This window comes from Micropterus salmoides, unplaced genomic scaffold (genome assembly GCF_014851395.1).
Source record: "Micropterus salmoides isolate LMB-PRFRI ecotype aquatic unplaced genomic scaffold, ASM1485139v1 Ms_hic_scaffold_4, whole genome shotgun sequence".
In the NCBI taxonomy this organism is placed as follows: Eukaryota; Metazoa; Chordata; class Actinopteri; order Centrarchiformes; family Centrarchidae; genus Micropterus; species Micropterus salmoides.
The window spans coordinates 12,188,958-12,210,734 of NW_024043372.1; the positions used below are offsets into that span (position 1 = coordinate 12,188,958).

General features: G+C 39.6%; 1 protein-coding gene across 6 annotated transcripts in view; it reads right to left on the bottom strand.

Moving 5' to 3' along the window:
• Positions 1-21,777, bottom strand: part of LOC119886636 (rap1 GTPase-activating protein 1-like) — an 89,858-nt gene that overhangs the window by 23,311 nt on the left and 44,770 nt on the right. For 5 of the 6 annotated variants that reach the window (XM_038697500.1, XM_038697501.1, XM_038697505.1 and 2 more), the window contains 2 exons: positions 19,389-19,424; positions 4,609-4,702 (listed from right to left, as the gene is read on the bottom strand). In XM_038697500.1, coding sequence (XP_038553428.1) covers positions 4,609-4,702; positions 19,389-19,424 — 130 coding nt within the window. Of the gene's footprint in view, positions 1-4,608; positions 4,703-10,471; positions 10,661-19,388; positions 19,425-21,777 lie in introns of those variants that run through there. The other variant, XM_038697506.1, reaches the window with a different exon arrangement.

Below are 21,777 nucleotides of genomic sequence, written 5' to 3' on the forward strand. Positions count from 1 at the left end.
CTTTTTATGAGTGGTTTACCAGCAATTCCAATGTGTGTATGTATGCCCAAGAAAGCAAGATGGTGGGAGTGTTTGAGTGAGAGAGTACGGACTGACTGATGAACTGATTCATTGATCAACTGACTGACTTTGCTGAATGACTGAGCGAGTCAAAATACAGTATGTGAGTGATTTGAGGGGTATTAATATCTATGAACTGTACAGTCCAGACTTTTCTCCTCAGTCTGCAAGCTGAGGAGTAAAGCTCTGACTCCGGTGCTTCATTTACTCCTCACATCCAGGGTGCCATTTGAATGTCCACAGACAAATTGTCAGTGATTTGCATCCAAAGAAATATTTCCACACTTACTCACTCCCCATCCCTCCATTTATGCTCTCTGGGTTAGCTGCATCCTCAAAGGCAATACAGAAAAATGGAAAACTAAACTTCAAAGAGAGTCAATCAATGGGCACAGAATCCTGTCATTTCAGCCAGAGAAAATCCATCAGGGTCCATTCATCAGGTCTGGCTCCAGAGACTAGCCTGACCTTGCTGTGGCCACTGGTGCCTGGTGGATAGTGGACACCAATGGAGGTCACACAGAGGGCCCCCTCCACCCCATGAATGCATCAGACGAGCTGGTTGATTGCCACGGAGGTTAAAGTCTACAGAGCTTGCGTCTTATTTATAAAACTGTACGTAGGAAAGACAGTTGGGTACGGAAAAAACACAAAGTGATTAATATTCTTCTACATAAAACAGTGCACACGCATGTCCTATGCCAGTCTCTCTTTATAAATCACAATCAATCAGCACATGTGAGCCAGATCCTTGTTCGATCCTTTAAATGCCCAAAGTTACCTATAAAGGGTCAGTGAAATGCCCCTCATTAATATTAATACATACTAAGTGCATGAAGATAAGGACAGAAATAAACAAAAATAAATAAATTTAGCCCAGTGTGACACAGACATTCTTTATGGTGAGGTTGAAGCAAGAAAAATTATGTTGTTTGGTGGTTAAAATGTGTGCATACACGCAACGCTGAGGAAAGCTGTTGGTTAAAATACCCTAAGGCAACAAACATGTGATAACAATATAAGTATTTTTTTCGACTGAGGCATTGAAAACGGCATGAATTTAAATGAAATTTGTCCTACTGTTCACCTTATTTATGAGAATAAATTGCACTGCATGCAAGTATTAATTGATATGATTCCAGATTAAACTGTACAACATATTTGAGGCGTTCATTTGCAAAAACATATCTCGATACCCATTATGTCCGTTTGTGTTTATTATCCTAAATCAGGGTTATTTTTGTGTGCGCTGCAAATGATCTTAAATTATATTTTTTATTGCGCTCCTCAGGGAAAAACAATCTGCTGTTTATTTATTCAGAAAGGCTTTCATCTGTTTGGCAAATGAACTAATATTATTAAATTATATTAAGTTTTATTGGCCTATAATATTTTGATGTATTTTACCTTCTACCATGTGAGTTGCAGTTTCTCATCTTCTCCAGTTTATGTGCGTACGCATGGCTCAGAGTTTGCGTGGAGGACCGCACATTATCCCGTCAAGTTTATTTTTTATAGATCACAACCTTTGCTCGGGAAGTGGCGAAGTCACGGTTCCAGCCCTGTTTTGTACGTACGCACCATTTATAGATGAGAGCCCTTCTGCCTAGTTATCTGTATGCTAAAGCAAATCTCCTACCGTCTTCACTCTGGCAAAAGCAGTGAACAATTAGTTTCGACAAAGGGGCACTCTAACTATCCCTACATCGAACATCTTTGATTAACATCTGCTGAGTATTTGTATGTGTAATGCATTATTATCAATAACTGCCTTATCAAGGACTTAGGAAAGCAAAAACTTTGAACTTTTAGCATATGGCTGCTGAATTAAAAGTACCCTTTTAATACTGCTTATTTTGACAAGGTGAACAGGTTAATGAAATCATTAAAATTATAAAAGGTTATTACTGTAACATTGTTAAATTGAAAATAATATTGATGTAGCAGAACCATATTTTATTCAGAACATTCTCCAAACATTCTTCTTCCTTGTCAAAACCTGGCGCCTACATTACCCACAAGCAACTTGACCACAGGGAGTTCATTTGGAGAGTCAGGTGTGTTATGCTAGTAGGAGCTAATGTAGCCTCGAGGAACTGACCTACACATGACCACATTTATTTCATTTTCAAACTTGTAGTCTTCAGTCAAGTGACACCACTTTAGGCAAACAGACTTTACGCAGCTCATCTGGAAACCACAATACTTTATACAACTTTTTACTCCCCAAGACCTGTAAACGGACTTTGATGTATAAAACTGGTGGAGCTCCCCTTTAACACAAACTGAATGCGGGAATATTTGTGATAATCATACATGAAGCACATACAGTAAGCACGTGTGGATGAATCAGTGACTTTGTTTGAAAAGGGAATCCTGTAGACTTGGAGATCACAACATAAAAACCTTCAGGCCATCATCTCTGATCACATCATTATAACACACTGAAGTGAGGAACGGCAGGAGTGCCAAGTAAACCTTCACATGGCCACACAAAGAAGATTTAAGACACAGATAGTATCTCTGTGGCTACGTCTTTTGCATATCTGTGCAAAGGTTCAACTGCAACCTACAAGCCGAGATCTAACAAAAAGACCATGGCAGCACCTTTCAATATATCAAACTCAATATAATGTACTTCATTTGAAGCATTCTCTGCATTTCTCTGATCTAAGATCTCTTATGTCAATTTGTCTTTAGTCCTTACGTCAGCTCTATTCTATTCCAAAACACTTGGATAAATTACTTAAAGAGCTTTTGACTTTCTACAGCTATAAAACTATAAAGTCTTGCCAACTTGTTGAAGCTCTTGGCTTAACAACCCTACTGTTTGCCATAACCATATGTACTGTATAACTTCCTGACAGACACACAATCCATTTTGGCAACAAGAATGCTTGGTAGAAATCTCACTGCTTTCCAGAGAACTTGTAACATAATAAAGCCATAATATCAACACTTTGACATAACAAAATTTGTAAATGTGAGAATTGCTTTACACTTCTAACATGAAGACTTAGAAACAACAGTTAAATGTATCTCTGCAAGGCTATTCTGTACAGCTCCGTATTTAACTACATATAATTAATCCCTCGCAAACTGGATTTCCACGGCCTGTGTGACAAAAATAATACCAATGTGCCTCCTATGGTATGTGTTAGAGAGGAACAACTGCTGCAGATCTATATTTGTCCCAGAAGTCTGTGACAGAGGGCACAGTCTCTTCTGTCAGGCACCATAACAGCCTGACAACAGCTACCAGGAGTGGGGGCCATTTGAGGCACCTTTCACCTGGGTGTAACAGCTAAAGGACACGATGACCGAAAACAGAGGGAGGAAACTAATACGGAATTAAAATGCACAGACACAGTGAAGATAGGGATGGTAGCACTAAGTCAATGCCAATAGCATGTAATGTAATCATGCTATCACTAATGCTAAATACTGATCTTACCTATCGCTTTCTATATTTTTTACTGTCAACAAATCCCATGAAAAGACCAAAACCAGCAATGAGTTTGTCTCTCAGCTCTGTAGCACTCATTCCTACTGAAGACCTACAATATTAAAAGTGGGCCACAATTGTTAATTACTGTAATTTCTAGCAAACAATACTCAAACTGGAGTAAACAGAACATTTGTTACGTACCATTCTTAGCAATAAATGAACACACATTTGGTGCGCTAGTGAATATTTACAGGATGATGTATTTGGGATTGACTCATAAGGACCTATTTTGGCATGTACAGTGACATGTTCCTTCATACATGTTCATTGACAATGTGGCTCACTAATGTGTACTTAATAATTTTTGGTCGATGGAGCAGAAGAATGAGATATATCAGGCTCGGGCTACACAGGCAGTATTTGTTAGTAAGATAACTCCATTGTTGGTTTTGGTCATATAGTGGGATTTGTAACAACATGAAAAGTATAGAATATCACCAGACTTTCTTAAATCTTTTGAATAAACAACTTAGGATATGGGTCACTATGTATAACTGGTATCCTTTTTTTTTTTTTCGATATCATCCTCCATTTCACAAATACAATACCCTTGAAATACTTTTTCAGCAAACATTTTGACTTGTTATAAAAGGAAATGCACAAGTGTAGTCCATTCAAGTGTACCAGGAAGCCATGCTAGGGATTTTGCTTGCTATAATCATTCCTATACTTAGATTCCTAAAGCCTTAGAAAAAACTTTAGAATTGCACATAAGGAGAAATGTGGATTTTTCTCCCATCACTTCATTTGAAAGCGCATTAGAAAGACATCTCTGGCTAGTATGAACAGGAAGATTCATTACAGCAAGTAAAACCTATGTTTTTACTCTCATGGCGTGTCAAAATCTCTGCTGTAAAAAAATCAATTGTGTAAAAAAGGAATCTGAAAATCATTCTTTGATTTTAGGCATGTTAAAATTCTCAGTTTCACATTTATCAGATTAGTCTCTTGGCACTGTCTCAGTATCTGATTCCAGCAACAGTACCAAATACAGACCTGAAAAGAGAAGAGAACCGCAGCAAATCGAAGTGTTGTGTTACCTTTGAAAGTGAGGGAAGAGGAAATGGAGAGTGAGAGTGTGTTAGAGAGGCCTCTACTTCATCAGAAAGACGAGGAATCCTTCCATCTTGTTTCCTGTGAGAGAGAGGGGGGGGGGGTTATGGTTAGCCTTGAGCTGAGTTTCATATTTAAGCAATAAGACCACAGGAAAATGTCTGTAACACATTTTACTCATCCAAATCCAATCCATCAAAGAGGATCATTCAACTTTTACTACAATGAGAAGGGGGTATTATTACACAACTGTCTTGAGGGCATTTCTTTTATGCCCTCACACCATATAGGATGAAGTTGATGAGATGAGGGCGATTAGATGCGAGATTGTGAAACAGTAGCGATCGGGAGGACTGCACTGAAGAAGAGGGAACTGTAGAAACGAGAAAGAACAAAGTGGAAATTGATACAAAGCAGAAAAAGAAAGGACTCTCAGCTTTCATCTCTTAACCCGCTGCCCTCGCCTGTCTTTCTCTGTCCCTCCCAGCCCTTTCTCTTCTCTGTGTGATTGGAGTGAATTACCACTCTGACCAGGATTCTGGTCACAGCATATTACTTCACACTTTGTCTCACACAACAGTCACGTGCTAGAACAGGCAGCCCGTCTGTGCATGCAACCTGTTCACAAACCTGCAGCAGAGGGCATTTTCTACACACTGCTTATAGGAGCAAAAGAAACACAGAACAATAGCACAATCTGATTTCTCGGTGAGAACTAAGTGAGATTTGGTGGTACACTCAGACTCACATATTTCCTCCACTCTGCCATCATGGCTCACAACATAGTGGTTAAAAGGTTGAGAGGTTGAAATATGATCATTTACAAAGTGGCCTTTATTCTGCAGACAGTCCGTTACTATTGCTACCCTCCCTATCTTTTCTATTACGACTGGAGAGAATGTCTGAGTTTGAGTAAATGGAGCTGAACTTTTATGACAACAGACTGCTGACCTGGAGTTGAGGTAAGGAAATCTATTTGTAACATAACATGAACACTGTTCTTTGTTGCCTCTGATCTCTGCTGAATCTGGGGAAATGACTGACGGAGGCTGTCAGATCTTTCCCGCAGCATTCTCAGCGTCTCAGACCTGACATTCCTCTAGAGAGTGAACTTAGCTACATCTTTCGTATAATGCATTCGAAACACAATGAATGCCTATAAAGAAGTCTACTGGGCTTGTTGAGTCAGAAATGAGGTGGCACCATGTTTGACTGTCCTGTGGGAACAGTTAGGGTTGCAAGGTCAAATACTAAATCTGAAACACAAATTTCTTAAACACACAGTTATTATTACACTAAATGAGGTGTTTTGTTATTCCTTCAAATTCATGTTTCTTTAATCTCAATTTATCCTTTCTACAGTAGGTATAAGTCACCTGTCCGCTGCTTAGGCATGCAGACAGTCAACCCAAACCTCCCGTGTGTGACTTCCCATATGCATAATGAAAGGCAAAGCACAAAGGTGCAAATCAATCTTCATTTAGGATGAGTCCATAGACAGGAAGACGAAGGCTGCCTGACAGCCAGCCACTTTCACTACCGATGGCATACTTGGTAGCTCTCATCACAGAAGATACTTTTTTTTTTTGTGGTATATGTGTGTGTTTGTGTCTGTTTATACAGTCACTGCATAAATTCACAACACAGATAACAGAAATATATCTGGTGAAGGGGTAAATGCTAAGTTTGACTCAGGAAGAGATTCCAGGCTGGCATATTCTGACAATCACAGTTAGCACACGTTATCAAATACCACCATCCTGACATATGACAACACAATACTGTGTGATATGGATTTATTAACTCTCAAATCAAAGAGGAATATTCAGTAATTCATCATCTGCTGCAAAGGAATTGAGATGCACTGTAGATAGGCTATTAGCATGCAACGAGCTGGAAGAAAATTTTAACTGTACTGTACAGTCTGGACTAATGGTTGTTACTAAGGTTTAGCTGTCATTTCAAGTGGCGGAAATCTGCCATTCTTTAATGTGCAATTAAAAGTGGTCAAACTGTGACTACATGACTATTTGCTGACAGAATCATGGTACAAATCCTGTTGTGTTATTCAATATATCCCTACTCCATCAATGATTCTAGTATGCATTGAACAAACCAAAATGGCTGCAAATGTCTGACAAAGCCCTATTGTGTTAATACTCTTACACAGTGTACATTATAGCATAAGCACACATTTTCTTTCATTCCGTACTTATGGTGAACTAGAGTCATATAACCAACTGTTTTATTGGAGTTGAATTGAATACTCTGCCGTGTCCTAATGAGCTTTGGACCTAGTGACTGGCAGAGGTCAAGTCTGAGCACAGCAGCCACCAGGTGGCAGGGTCACTGTGTCACATTGGTTGGATGATTAGCACACTAGAGGCAAATCCCAAGCAACACTTATCTAGCCCGCTTAAACAATGAGATAGGCTGCCTATTGCCAAGCTTCTCACATGCAAACCCAGGTGAAAGTATCATTCTTCATTCCCATTTGATTAACTTCTTGCAATCTAGTGGATGCAGAAAGCCAAAGGAGAAAGAGAAAAGAAGACAGGCGCTTCACTGTGTGTCACTTTTTCTCTCCTTTGCCGAGCAAACACATTACTAATGCCAATATCAATAAATGATCTCTGATCATCTGCTTTTAAGGACTTTTATGAGTGTGTGGTCACTACCGCAAACATGTCTGGTAGCACCTCTGGCTCTGTGGCAGACACACTGTGGGTAAAGCTCTTTCCTCTTGTACTCTCCATTAGAGGTTGATTTCTTGTTACAGCTGTAGTTGTATAAATGTGTGTCACCTAGCAACATTACTTATCCCCTGAATCATGGAAAGATGTTCCATTTGAAAAACAAACCCCAAATCTACAATACAGACTGAATGTTGGTATACAATTCGAGAAAAGTATTTGCACTACAACCAAACGAAGGAAAGGAAATTTTAAGGCATTTTTTTAGGAGACTGGCAAGATTATTTTTTTTAAATGATGAGCTCAAAGTATTCAAGCACAACATTTGATCCTCTGCTGAAAAATACATGTACCATACATTATACTGATGAAAGATATTAGCCAGCTATAATCATCCAAGGTAAAATGGATTACATTTACATTACAGGTTCTAATCACCAATAGCCAGACAGGATTTTTCTAAATAATACGCATAAATAGCACCAGAGAAAATAATCTACCAGGGACTAATGGATTGCCATTTATGTCAGTAGGCCAGTGAGCAAAACTCCAAAATAACTGCTATTCACCTCCATCCCTTTGCTTGCTGGATTACAATGCTCTTCATGATAGAAGCATTTATTTCTATGTCTATGAAAGTTCTGAAATAGACACAAAGCTGGAACTAAATCTGCAGATTAATCCTATGTGCTGCCAGCAACTGCCTGCACAGACTGCTGGGTCATGAGCTCTGATAGGAATTCCAGCTTTCTTTAGTCCAATGATGGCTCAGGCTGAGCAGCACCTGTAAATACAAATGAGCTGGGCAACAGTGAATACTCCGCAAACTGAATTTAAAGCATACATTTGAGTAGGCTGCATCTGTACTGTGTTGCTGCGCACACAGAGTGGAGAGCATCAAGGTCAGTCACACAGCAAAACAGGTGAGTCAATATTTTACACGTTAACGGTTAATGTTAGCTACACAATCTGCTGTCCAATATATTGGACAAGAGGTAGTGTTGTAATCTTTGGATTGACGTCTACAAGTTCCATGTCCCATAAGCAACATGATTTGCTCACAAGGATAAAAAAAAGAATTTAGATGTTTTTACTTACCACAAAAGGGATAAAACAGTAACATATGCGCCGTATGGTATCTACTGGATATTGTGGTGATTCATGCTTAGTAATTACCAATTATACTTGCTGTTGACCACAGCAAAAGTAGAGTCTTATTTTAAGAGGTAGGTGAACTGCTTTTCTACCATCTAGTACATTGGAATTGTAGTTTGTTGAATGTAATATTCCATAGTTGTTATATCTTTAAAGATAAGCTGATTATAATATATCAACATCTTGGATCACAATAATAGCATTGATTTTGTACCACACAAGATAGTGAACAGATATTTTCAATATCTGTTTAACAGTTGTGGTTTGCCCCACAAAGTCTGAGCAGAGTAACTGCAGTCAGCTGAAAGTCAGGCCTATAAGCATGTGCCAGCATGATACTCATCACTGCAGCAGAAAAAGAACATTATTATAAGGTTACAAAAAGATATGTTATGAAACCGATTACTGAAAATTTGTAATAAAAGGCATAGAATTATAAAGTTAACCTAAAGGCTCATGTTGAAGGCTCATCAGCAAAAATCTACAATGGTTCTAGTAAATTCTACTGACTATAGGGCTGACTGATCATGACTACTGCATGCATGTCAGTGCAACAGATGCATTGGTTTCTTTGGCAAACAAAATATGGCCACAGGCACTGCAGGAAGAGTCAGATATCATCGGGTTAAGTGCTGATATGGTAGAGTAACCCTGTCTATTGATGGGAGAGCAACTTTGTCCATTAATGCTCTATCATGGGCTTTGGCAGACAAAGTCCTCCTCAGCAAGGAGACCTTGGGGCAAATTGCATTAATAAAGAGCTCATTAGTGCTTTCCATTGCATTGTAACTATATCCCAAATGGGTAACGTAAGTCAGTGATTAGTTAGTAATTCTGTAATTATTGGTCTGACAACATGGTATGTTTTTTTTTAAAAAGGGATTTATAGATAAGATACTTCCGATACAACCCCCCTCACTTTACAAAACAACAACAATAACATAAGAAAACAGAACCACTGGTGCAGCATGCTTATCACCTGGTAAATCAATCGGTGACTACAAACCATCAGTCAGTCAGAAACAATGCTTTGATGTCAAGGTTGCATGATTGCAGCCTGTTGACCGTAACTGCTGTTCAAAAGATGGAACTGAAAAGAAGAAATGATTCGCCCCTTTGTAATTGGGACTTTTATTTTTCTTGCTGTGCTTAAAACCAATTTACTAGGTGTAAAGCTGTGTTTTCATTAATACTATATAGGGTCATCATCACCATCACCATCACTATCATCATTATTATCATCAACGTCATCTTCATCATTATCCGTCAGTTCCTCTCTTGATATAACCACAGGAAACAGGAGACTTGCTTTGGCAAAATTACAAACTTTGCAGTCAAATTTTCTTCTTGTTAATTTTTGCCATAACAATGAAATGAAGCAATCTATTTTACGAGAATGTTATTTTCCAATTTACCACCACTTGAGAAGCTCCAGGGTTTGCCTTTCAATGGCATTATAGATTACATTCTTGCTCTGGGTTTCTAAGAACATAAATAATATTTGAATAAAATTTTTGCTGTAAGAGTAATGTCTTACTTGGTTGCATTTTTCCTTCTACCAGCTCCACAAAGACATAACAAACACACACACAGTCAGAGAGAGACAAGTACGCACGAACCCCTAAGCTTTGCAGGTCCACTTAGTAGAGAGCAACTAATCTAATCAAGTACAGCAGCTAATGCACAATGAAAGCACAGTCATTTACTCGAGATGCCAGTCAGACGTTTCCTGTGCAAACAAGAGAGAAAGGGAGAGGAAGACAGAGAGAAAGTTCAAGGTGTAGAGCGGCACATGATGAAGAGATCAGGACAGATCAGCTGGAGCTGGACACACAGCTAAAAAACTGGCAGAATTATCTTTTGCTGCTTGTATCATATGTCAGTTTCCCTCCTTATCTGTCTATCTTGAATTGACTTAAGCTCCTTCTTTCGGAATTGATCTATCTTTCAACAGTTTTTCCCTTCAAGCGCAGTGCACTCCATCATCTCTATCCATGCTTACCTGTCTGTAGTGCTGCCTCACTTGCAGCTCAGTCTCTTCTCTTCAACAACTTCGTGCTCCTCTATGTATCGCGCCCTCCGTGTGTCTGACTCAGTCTTTCTATCCTCCAACACCTGCTGTCGGAGATCAGCCTTTCTCCTGTCAGATGATGCTGAGAGCAGCCCTCCCTCTTTCCTTTCTTTCCTTCTGACCCTCCCTGTTTTCCTCTCTTCCCCTTCCTCACATACATGCATGCATTTAATGTTTTTACTCTGAGGCGAGCACAAACGCTCCCTTCTCTCTATCTCCTGCTCTCCCTGTCGATGTCTCCCCTTTGTTCGCTTTCCATCTCCACCTCCCCTCTTTTCTCTTGGTCTGTGTATGACAGAGAGCTGCCCATCCAAGCTGTGGGTGTTGCTTTGCTTAGCATTTGCTTCAATGAGTCTGTTTGATAATGACAGATTCTGCTCATTGAAATGGACAAAATACTGTGGCCGGATGTCGGCTTGAAAGAAAAGTTTACCAAAAAAGGGACATTACCTCATCTGAAAGGCGACATAAGATCTCTCTGTCCTATTATCTGCCCTGCTCTGAAGGCTGGTTCCAACATCATAAAACCCCTTCTGCAGAAATTAGCCTAACCATCCCATTGTCCATTTGACACATTAGTGGCAGGCAGTTAGCTGAAAAGCTCTCAAATGCTGCAGATTTTGTAGCACACTCACACATAATGGAGAAAATCACTTGCTCAGCCCACAGAGGAATAAGCACAGGTCAGTGTTGTCCAATACTGAGTAATCACATTTTCCTAATCTTCATGCGTAAGACAATACAAGACATCACAACACAGTCACAACAACAAAGCAGTCTTGCAGAAATTTCATTACCACGTTGCCTGTTTATGTCCACCAGTCTGCACCAAACATAGTACTGTATCTACAAATAATTTTAAAATCACTTTATCATTCAAATTAAGTCCTTCTACAGTGTATATGGGAGCAGCTTACAGATAAGCATCCTCCTACTGTATTTCCACAACAGGAGTTGGTGTTTTCAGATTAAAGCGATGATTCAGAATGTGTCACAAAATTCTATGCTGTGACTCAACTTTTAAACACTCATTGCACTTTCATAAAGGGCTATCCCACACACATTCTCAATGCAGGTGAAAACAAAAGCTAAAAAAAAGATCTATATATAATAAATGACCCATCACCTTGCCAAACATGCTCCACATTTCGGAAAACATCAGAGAAGGTTACTCTCCAGAATCTTATGCGCATCCTTCCTCCTCCAGCATCTTTGCTCTGAAGCATCACCTCTGAAAACAGATTTGGCTGCTTGCTATGGTTACAGTTCTACTATGAGTACCAAGCTGCAGGAAATATAATGGTAGTCGTACCAATCAATAAGACAGGCTGCGGGCCATGAAACAAACCCATAAGGGGATGTGAGCGGAGCCTTTTGGCGGCATGTTGGCTCGTCCACACGCTCTTGTGTGTATAATGTTAAAGGGAGCCCAGAGCTACCTTAAGCACACATGCACAACCCACTATGCAACAATGAAAGGAACAGACAAAGACTGTTTTCTTTACATTTACTACCTAGAAGGTTCTGGGATATTTATATATAACATATATATATATACATATGTTATATGTTATATATATAACATTTATATATGTTTTCTAACAGATGTCCCAGGTAACCTGCTCTACTACCCGGGGAAGACAGTGTTATCCCAGGGAAGGCAGGAATCAGCTGAACCAAGTTGAGTTCCAACAGGCAGAGAACGAGCATTAAGCATGCAGGTTAAGTACAATCAGCACCTTTCTGCCTGTTTCAAGCCTCTGGGAGTCAAACCAGGTCAGCGGGAGGTTGACTAAACAAATTATCAGTATTTTATTCCAAGTGAGTGAGATTGTACATTGGAATTCAGAATTGTCAAGTTAATCAGAAGATGTGCAATTACAACAGCACTGTATGTGGGTCATGCTGAGACTCTCTATGTTCTTTCATTTCTCATTTCATTAGTTTCATCCCCCTCTCCATCTCTGTCTATCATTGTGACTGTCTGCTTCTCACTCTGTTCACAGTCCTCTCCTGAGGCACCCTGACTGAGTTTAATCTTTACACACCACCTAACTGCTGGGAATATTCTTAGAAAAAGATTCAGTAATGCTTAAACTGAAAAGAATTTTGTCCTTGTGACACCCATCACATACTCGAGGACAACAAAACATGTTTTTGTCCCACTCCTTTAAAACTGCAGGGTAGCTGCATGTTGTATTAATGCAGAAATTCATAAACCTTAAGTTACAGGCAGTGGAATCACATTTGTGATTTGACTCCCCCTGCTGTTAAAATGTGGGTCCTTGTGGGTCAGCACAATTATAAGCTTTAAGGGAATCTATTTGAAATAAAAGAATCAGAGACCCTTACCAGTTCAACAACTTTTCCACTATGGTTAGGTTGAAAGAAAGCAAGATTAGGCTGATGCAAGAGCCAATCCCATTTCACATATCACTATGTAACCAGCGAAAGATTAGTTAAAGATAGAGTTTTTGGCCACTAGTAGTGCTATGGAGCAATGTCTTTTTTACGAGCGAGTCCCCGTTTGGTGTATAACACTGAGTGTAAACACAGCCTTGGTTTGTTTACAAGAAAACTGGGTGCCTTTAAACTAAGCCAGGAAAAGAGGAACAAGATTGTTCTCTATCAAGAATGTAATTAACATGTGTAGCCTTGGGTTGCAGGATTTGGCCATGGCCCTCACACCCCTCACTGCTTGAAATGTGGGAATGGAAGCAGTTCTTCAACACAACAATAGTGTTATCAGCACTTCCAGAACCCCGCTGGTTCTCATAATTACCTTGCATTTGGGTGGCCCTCTCTATTGAATTTGGCAGTGACAAACCTGGACCCAAACTGAGTGTGAAACCATAGGACCATCAGCAGGCAGGTAGCATATGGAAGACTGGCTGTAGCTCATCCACAGTTCACCAACACAACAATTCCCGGATTTCCTGTCAGCACTCAAGAGTTGTCTTGTGCACTTTACATTTGATATTATGAGGATCCACTAAATACAGATTCACGTTTTACATTAAATTTAAAAGTACTAAACAAAATGGGTCATTAGTTTATCTCCGTATTGCTCCTCTTCCTAAATTGACTGTAATAGCAGCAACAATGGATTTGTTCATATCCATCTATTTTCTGTACAGCTTTTCAAGTTGCAGTAGTCCTGGACTATACCCCAGCATACATTGGGCAGGGTACAGCCTGGACAGGTGACCAATCACACAGGCTTGTGCATCCAGATAAACATGACAATCAGACAATCACATTCGCACCTACAGTCTTAGTGACCTCTAAATTGCTGGTAGGCGGTTGTTGGTTAAAATGCTTCAGAAAATATGTTTCTGTAAAAATACTGAAGCACAGAGCAATGTCATTGCACTAAAAAGAAGAGTCTAGTAGTTTAGCCTTAAATCAAAATGATACCAAAGAAGGACTTGGTGAAAGAAAAACTATTAACTACCTTAGTGGTCTTGTGAAGTAATATTGGCTCCAAGGAACAACTAAATACAATTTATATTCAATCAAACAACACACATAAACATCTAACATCAGCAGCATTTTATTTCCTTAATATATTAGATTATTTCTCAATAGCTAAATTAAGATAAACATCACAAACGGAATATTTTCTAAATTAAAACTCAATGAATTGTTATCCAGAATTGATTGGATTGAAACTAACCCAACTCTGCAGTGCTTCAGTGCTTCAGAGTGCCCCAGTGACTAATACGGTGATTAGAGTCATTATGTGGACAAGCACGGCTGTCAGCAGCTGCTCCAGGTGGGCATGGTGGCTGCTGAGTTCGGAGCACAAAAAGGAGAAACAACAACAACAACACCACATGTGACCTCAAGCTGAGGCTGAGAAGATTCTAATATGCTAGTGAAGAATTACAGTTGAATAGGAAAGGCTGGAATATGGTGGTAATATAGTAATAGTAATAATTTTATAATTAAAAGTTGTTTCGTTTATAGCCTTAATACACTGGGGCAATTTAACAAAAACTGATCCACTGATGACTATAAAAATTGAGTGAATATGAGCCATGCTGTATCTGTCATTTGGAAATCTCATCATCAAACAGTATTTTCCAGACAAAATACTGCGAAACATTTCATCTGCAGTGACAACTAGTGCCTTAGAGATGGGCTTAGAAACATACGTCATCGTGCACACATGAATTGTTCTTCAAGTGTGCACTTTTTATAAACAATGTTTAGAAATGCCACAAAGCAAACCTTACATGCCTGAGCAAACAATTGCACTGACTGTGTGAGTGACGCTGGAAACGCATCATTTCCTCCATCCTCACTCTACTTTGCTCTCTGTCATCCTAACCAATAAGATATGTGCAGTGCGTAATTGAAGAGTCTCCTGAAGTGAGATGTAATATAACTTGATTATATGGAGTCGACCTCCTGATAATGTTAAATGGCTGCAACTGCAAGCAACATTACACCCTGAATAAGTCCAGGCTTTTCAATTAATTAGTTGAATATGTCTATATTAAGTGGGTAGGATAATGAAGCTCAACTGGGAGAAATATACATTAGGTGCTATATGTGTGTTGTAACATTATAATGATCAGTGTTTAAATTACCTGTATGTAAATGGAGAGTCTGCAAACACCCAGTTCAATATTTAACAACACCTCTCTGTCACAGTGTCTTAAAACTGAACATTATAATCTTCAAAAAGATATGATGTTAAGTGTGGCGGTGAGAAGATGGACAGAACTTCAAAAAGATCCCCACGTGCAAGGCTCACTTCTCATCTGCCATTTCAGCCGCAGTCTAGCATGTATTTAACTGAACAGGTGCACTGAGTAACAGGCGAACCCCATCTGCTAAAATAACCTCTGACATCGCCGCGCTTCTCTCTGACTGTGCCCTCTGCACAACCTGCATAAGCAGACCACATTGCAACAGCATTGGGTCATAATGTTTTCCTTTGTGAAGTCATAGAGGACTGGACACACCCGCCTGAGTCGCAGCAGGGGTCTCTTTTCTGCCTGGTTTTGATGCAGCCCATATCACTCCAAATCTCCAGTGCTTTTTTTCCCCCACGATAAAGCTCACAAACTATGTGAATCCTTCCCAGAGACACAACCTGGGTTCAATGAGTGCTGTTGTCCCACCTCTGAATGATATAAAAAAGGTTCTGAAAAATATTGGTCACATTTATTTTATATACAACTAAGTAAGAGGAGGCTGACATGAACTGTGCAGAGCAACAGCTCTAAAATACTATGAGGATCATAGAAAAAACACACGTAAACTTGTTGAACCCTGGCAGCACGGTTATACCCTGTACTGCCAGGCTAAGACTGTCCAGGAGTGGTTCAATGACCATTTCAATTCTGTTTGATGCAATGGCCTGCTCAGCCATCAGATCTCAGTACAATTAAACATCTGTGAGATGAGATGGGGTAAGCCTGTTTGGGAGGCAAAATGGGTTCCAATGCAATATAGGGTAGGCTCCCTGGATATTTTATTCATCTTTTGGATGTGCCATTTAAAGTACGCCTCTATCAACAGTGTCTAATATGGCAAATGTAAATAGTTTGACTGTCTCCATGACAGTCAAGCTATGTCCTGACTCAGTATACAAGCCTTGATATGCCCGTTGAGCTACAGTTGCCTACTCTCTTTTCCTGTTTGCTTTCTCCTCACGACACTGACTCCTATATTAAGAGAGAAAGCGGCCATTAACAGCAATCTGAAGAGGCACAGATGCCAAATTAGAGATCTCTTCGCCACACTCTTTCTCATCCATTCAACACTAAGGTCCACTTCATTACCACCCAGCTCCTCCACGTCAGTCAAAGGGTTGCTCAGTCTCATGGCCATGGAACCAGAGTAGATGGCTGCAGGCAACAGACATACCTTCAGCTGTCAACATACATAATGTATCACATTATCTAAAAGAGGAGCCCAGACAAGTTCATTAAGAAATTATTTAAATTTATAGTTAGATTACGATAGAAATGCTGATCACGTTCCACTTAATTTGCTGCATCACTAAACAGTAATTTTAAGTGTAATATGCCATTCCAATGCTTTGCCCCATTAGAGCAGAATCGAGTTGTAGGGACAAAAATGTCCACATCCTGAATGACAATTCATGCAGAAATGCCATGGCATTTATTCTGGCATCTTTATTGCAGCACAGCAGGAGCTTTAGAGCGAAGATGATAAGCACCACCATTATCAAGCACAATCAAGTTAATGAGTGTTTAATTGGGAACACTGTGCTGTGAGCAGTTTAGCACAATAAAATAAGTGTGTTCCCACCTTTCATGAAGAGCACCTCCTTGTCCAAATGATTCAGGGCTACTCAAGTCACATCAACACGAAACAGAAGGTGTTTGTGTGCCAGGGTGAGATGATGAGACAGTCGTGCTTGGCAAGAGTGACAGAAAAGTGTGCGCATAGTATGTATGCCCCCCTTCCCACCACCACACACACACACACACACACACACACACACACACCTGGAAGGATGACGATGATGTTGTGATGGATTTGAAGGAGTGGCATATTGCAGGGGATTCAGGAAAGACATGTTTAAATGACAGACACTGTGGTTTGAAACCGAACAACACCACCGACATGGTGTTCTTAACACAATATCTGTGTCACAGGCTAGGGAGTAGAGATGGAGACAGCCACACAAAAACATATGTCCTTATTAAGTAATAAACCTTTTCTAAAGAGAACAAAACCTACTGTATTTGGAGAAAAATCCCTCCCAGGGCCCAAAAGAAAGGACTGATTAAATACTACATATGTTGATACTTGGTCTTTTTAATCTAAGTGGAGCCTGAGACTGATCGAATACACAATTGGCATAATGACTCAGTGATTATAATCGGATAGCTGAGCTGTGGATAGCTAGCAACTGCATAGCCCAGCCCTGAAGTGCCATTAGTATGCACTACAGACAGAGAGCCCGAATCCTCAAAATGAAATTGAAGGGTGTATTCTCCGCTGATTTCATAAATTTCCCCTTCAGTTTTCTCTTTCATCAGTTTACCCTCCTATTGTTGTTTCCAGACTCTTTATGACTCATTTATTTTCGAGTCTATAGCCCATTTGATGTATTATGATGAAGAAACACAATTTTTTAGCTACTGGTGAGATGACTGAGAGCCTAGTATACAAAAGGACAAAATCCCACTTACCAAAATATATATACTCTATTGCTTTACTGCCACACAGACATACACACAAGCCCTCAAAAAAAATTATATTTAGTCTCCATGTATTCTCTTTTCATTTATATTACTATGTCAACTCAAGGATGGACTGTGCGAGTAATTCTGCTAATTACCCATCATAATTACAGAAGGAAACCAGTGTTCATGATGACATTGAACTCTGTTGAGAAGTTTGCGGATGACACCACCATCATCGGCTGGATTTCAAACAACGATGAGACTTCCTATCGGGAGGAAATTCATAATCTTGCAGAGTGGTGCTCAGAGAACAACCTACTGCTCAATGTCAGCAAAACCAAGGAGCTGATCATTGATTTTAGGAAGAAGAAAATAAAGACACACACTCCTATCTACATCAGTGAGGTGGAGCAGGTGAACAGTTTCAAGTTCCTGGGAATCAGCATCACAGAGAACCTGACGTGGTTCACGGTCACATCTCCACACAGGTGAAGAAAGCTCAAAAATGACTGTATCACTTGAGGAAGCTTAAGAAGGCCAAATTCCAACTCCAAGTTCTTGTCAGCTTTTACAGAGAAGCATTAGAAATATACTATAATAATAACAAATATAACATCTATAAAATATCACAAAACTATATAAACATGGACTTGAATATAAAGTTAGATAACTCACAGCACCACAAAAAAAAATCTGTGCATGGGTTCACTGGAATGTAAATGAAATATTGCAAATCTTTATTCATGTTAAAATGCTAGTATCAATCTTTCTTTGGCCCTTGATGGCTGAGATCTCAAAGGCATGTGCCCCATTTGGCCAGCTGGTATTACACACATACTTGTGCTCCCTGTCTCCCTCCATCTGCTCTTGCTCCTGTATTTACAGCCACACATTCCCTTCTCCATGCTGTGAGACTACCTGCCAAGTAGTGAACATTACACACTCCACTATCTCCATTTCGATCATATGCAGATGTCCAAAGCCGTAACAGCAGATAGGTTTTCTAAGTGAGAAAATAATTTTATGCACAATTGAAATCTTATTACAAGCCAGGGAAAAGCCGGGGTTGAGATAAAGGAGAGCAAAGGTCTGCTTATGGATTTACTGCTCTAAAAATAGACATCCCCTTTTTAAACTATATCTTTTCTGAGGTCATCATATTGTCTCCACTTAAGAAAAAAGCACATTTTGAGAATATTTAAGTGAAGAACCTTGCCTCATCAGAGTACTTCTTCACAAAGTAACTGACTAAGCTTTAAATTGATAGACAAATCAAAGTCTATCTATGCTTCTCATGCTGAGTCAACTGGCTGTAAAAGTACGGAAAATTTCTTTTTTATTGCTGAAATAAAAGTCATGCTGAAAGCGAACATGGGTGGGACAAAAAAGACAATATGAATGCTGATGACATATAGTGTAATCTTAACTCTTGATAGATACAGAATATAAAATTGAGCTAGTCATGTTTCATTCAGCTTTCCGATGACTGAAGTTAGATGTCTCATCAAAACTGTGGTTGGTCGTGGTCAGGAATAGGAAAACAGTCCTGTAGCCTCCATCTCAAAAACTTCAATAGTTGGAAATGCAGCATTTGGGAAGAGATCATTGGGAGCAGTTGAGCGTGAAACAATATTATCTGATGCATAATGTTGCTTTTCAAGAAGGAGAGGACTCACCATAAGGTTCTGGTCCTGGAGAGGCTCTTGTCAACTCTGGAGAGAAACAAAGAGACAGTAGATTAATTTGGTTGCCATACTATACATTACTGACAGTTCATTGAACATAAGAAGAATTGTTTATCAGCCTAGCTTTGCCATATCAAGTTATCAAGTCCAGTATTCACTCTCCCTAAAGCTTTTCATTCTCCATCAACCCCTGACGGAACTATTTGGCTATTTAGCTGTTAAATGGCCCACTATGCTCACCAACTAGTTGCTAACTTTGTTTGTCTACTGTTTATTGATGGACAGGAGCTGTTTCCTGTGGCTGGAAATGACGCTGGTGAGACTGAATCAAAACAGTAAGGCTGTGGGCTGTAAAACCAAGACAATAAACAAAAAAGGATGGGGAAACAGCTCATGTAGCTTAGAGGAACTGCAGGTGATAATTCTGTGTCAGTACAGATGATCCCTTTCACAATACACATGGTGATTTGATCCATTGCTAATAGAAGCATTTGGGTTAGTGCAGTTTTAATGTTTTCAACAATATACACCACAATGTACCTCCATGAACCCAGATGACTATGATCTCCTCCCTCCACTGCTCCCCCTTCTTTCCTCCATTTCCGTTATCTACTTTTCTGCCTGCCAACCACATGCTATAAGTACACCCAGAGAGGGGATGTCTCAAAGATGGGAAAGGGCAGCTGGCAGATGTGTTGTGCAGGCAGGGAGACAGACTGTTGGAGTCTGGAAATGAATGGGGTAGTGCAGGTTTCATAAAAATAAGAGTCAAATATCACATGATAAAAAGGTAAATTTGGCAAGAAAAAAAATGTAGGATATGTTTAAGGAATTAATTACAGGAATTCTGCTCTGTTGCTGGAAAGGCGACTTGATCTGAGTAATGAGAGAAAGACAAAGTATGTGTGCTTATTAGTAAAATTAACTGCCGGGAAGAGAAAAAGAGGGAACAAGACATAAAAGGCAGCCAGAATGAACAAAGTGGTCTGGCTGTTTTCCTCTGTTAGGAGTTTTGTGTGGCTGATGATGTCTTTCCATTTACCTTGCATTCAAATAATGCAGGGCAAATTCTCCAACCTGGATCTATCTTTGAAGCAGCAAAGCAGAAGTTGGTTGTGGACAATCTATCTACCGATAATCACCGCTTATCCCTTCCTCCGCAGGACTAAGCCAATCAAATGATTATCATTGCCATGCCAACACACTCACAGGCACATGCTCCATTTGATTGGTAAAACAACAAATTGAAAATAACATAATGGTAATCAAAGCCATTCTTCTGATAGTCTCCTTCAAAAAAAAAGGCAACTGAAGTTTCTTTTAAGTACATTGTGCAATAGCAACGTGACAGGGAGACTCAATTCCAATGCCGTGTGGGGTTATTGCTGGGTCATTGGAGTAAATTGTCTACCTCAAAGAAACATGTGCAGTCTCATCATTTCCAAGATTTGTCAGGAATTAAAATGTAATTCAGTGACAACTTCTGTGACTTCGGCATGGTAAGTGCCACAAAGTCGCTTGCGCTTCACTCACCTACAGCCTGTTAGCAACATCCGTTGACATTGACAGAAAGACATTGTATTGATTATTTTTCCTTACTCGGTCTCATGAAAAACCTTTTAAGATGACAAATGAGATTCCTGGCACAAACCATTCAAGATTTACCCAAGGAGAGTTTGGAGTGAGGGATGCATTCAAAGGCAACACTTACTGCGCATCTCATGTAATTTACAATCACCTTCATAAAACATTCATAGAACGACATCTTATTCCATTTTAAAATTATTTATTTATGCCAAGGAGAGTTTGGAATGTATAATAACAGAGTGCACAGTCTGATACTGCATGTTTTCTTTCTACTTAAAGAGCAACTTAACATCTTGTTTTAGCTTGAACTCACACACCTCCGCCTCATCAGCACCACAGATTTTTCACTACCCCCCCCCCCTCAAAGACGGTAAATAACTACCATTGCAATGAATAGTATAAACTGGGACCAGCATCACTTGAAACAGTAATTAAATAAAAATGTATGGACCAGATGATGTCAGCTCAGCTTGGACTCCATCTGCAATCTGCAATACCAATTGGAGATGTGGGAGGTTTAAAAGAAATGGTTATTTAGGAGACAAGGAGAGTGTTATAAAAGATTAAGTTGCATTTTGGGAAATTTAGGATCCAGTGCTTTTGGAGTTTGAACTATTCAAGCGACTAAAATTCAAGATATCGCTGCCTCTGCAGCTTTGATTTTTAGCATTCGTTTAAAATCGGACTCTTGTCCCCCAACAAAATGGAAGTGCAATACTAAAGTGTTGGAATACGCCTCTTTTACTTGCAGGAGAGGTCAATATTCAACATCATGCCCACACCACTGGGTGGC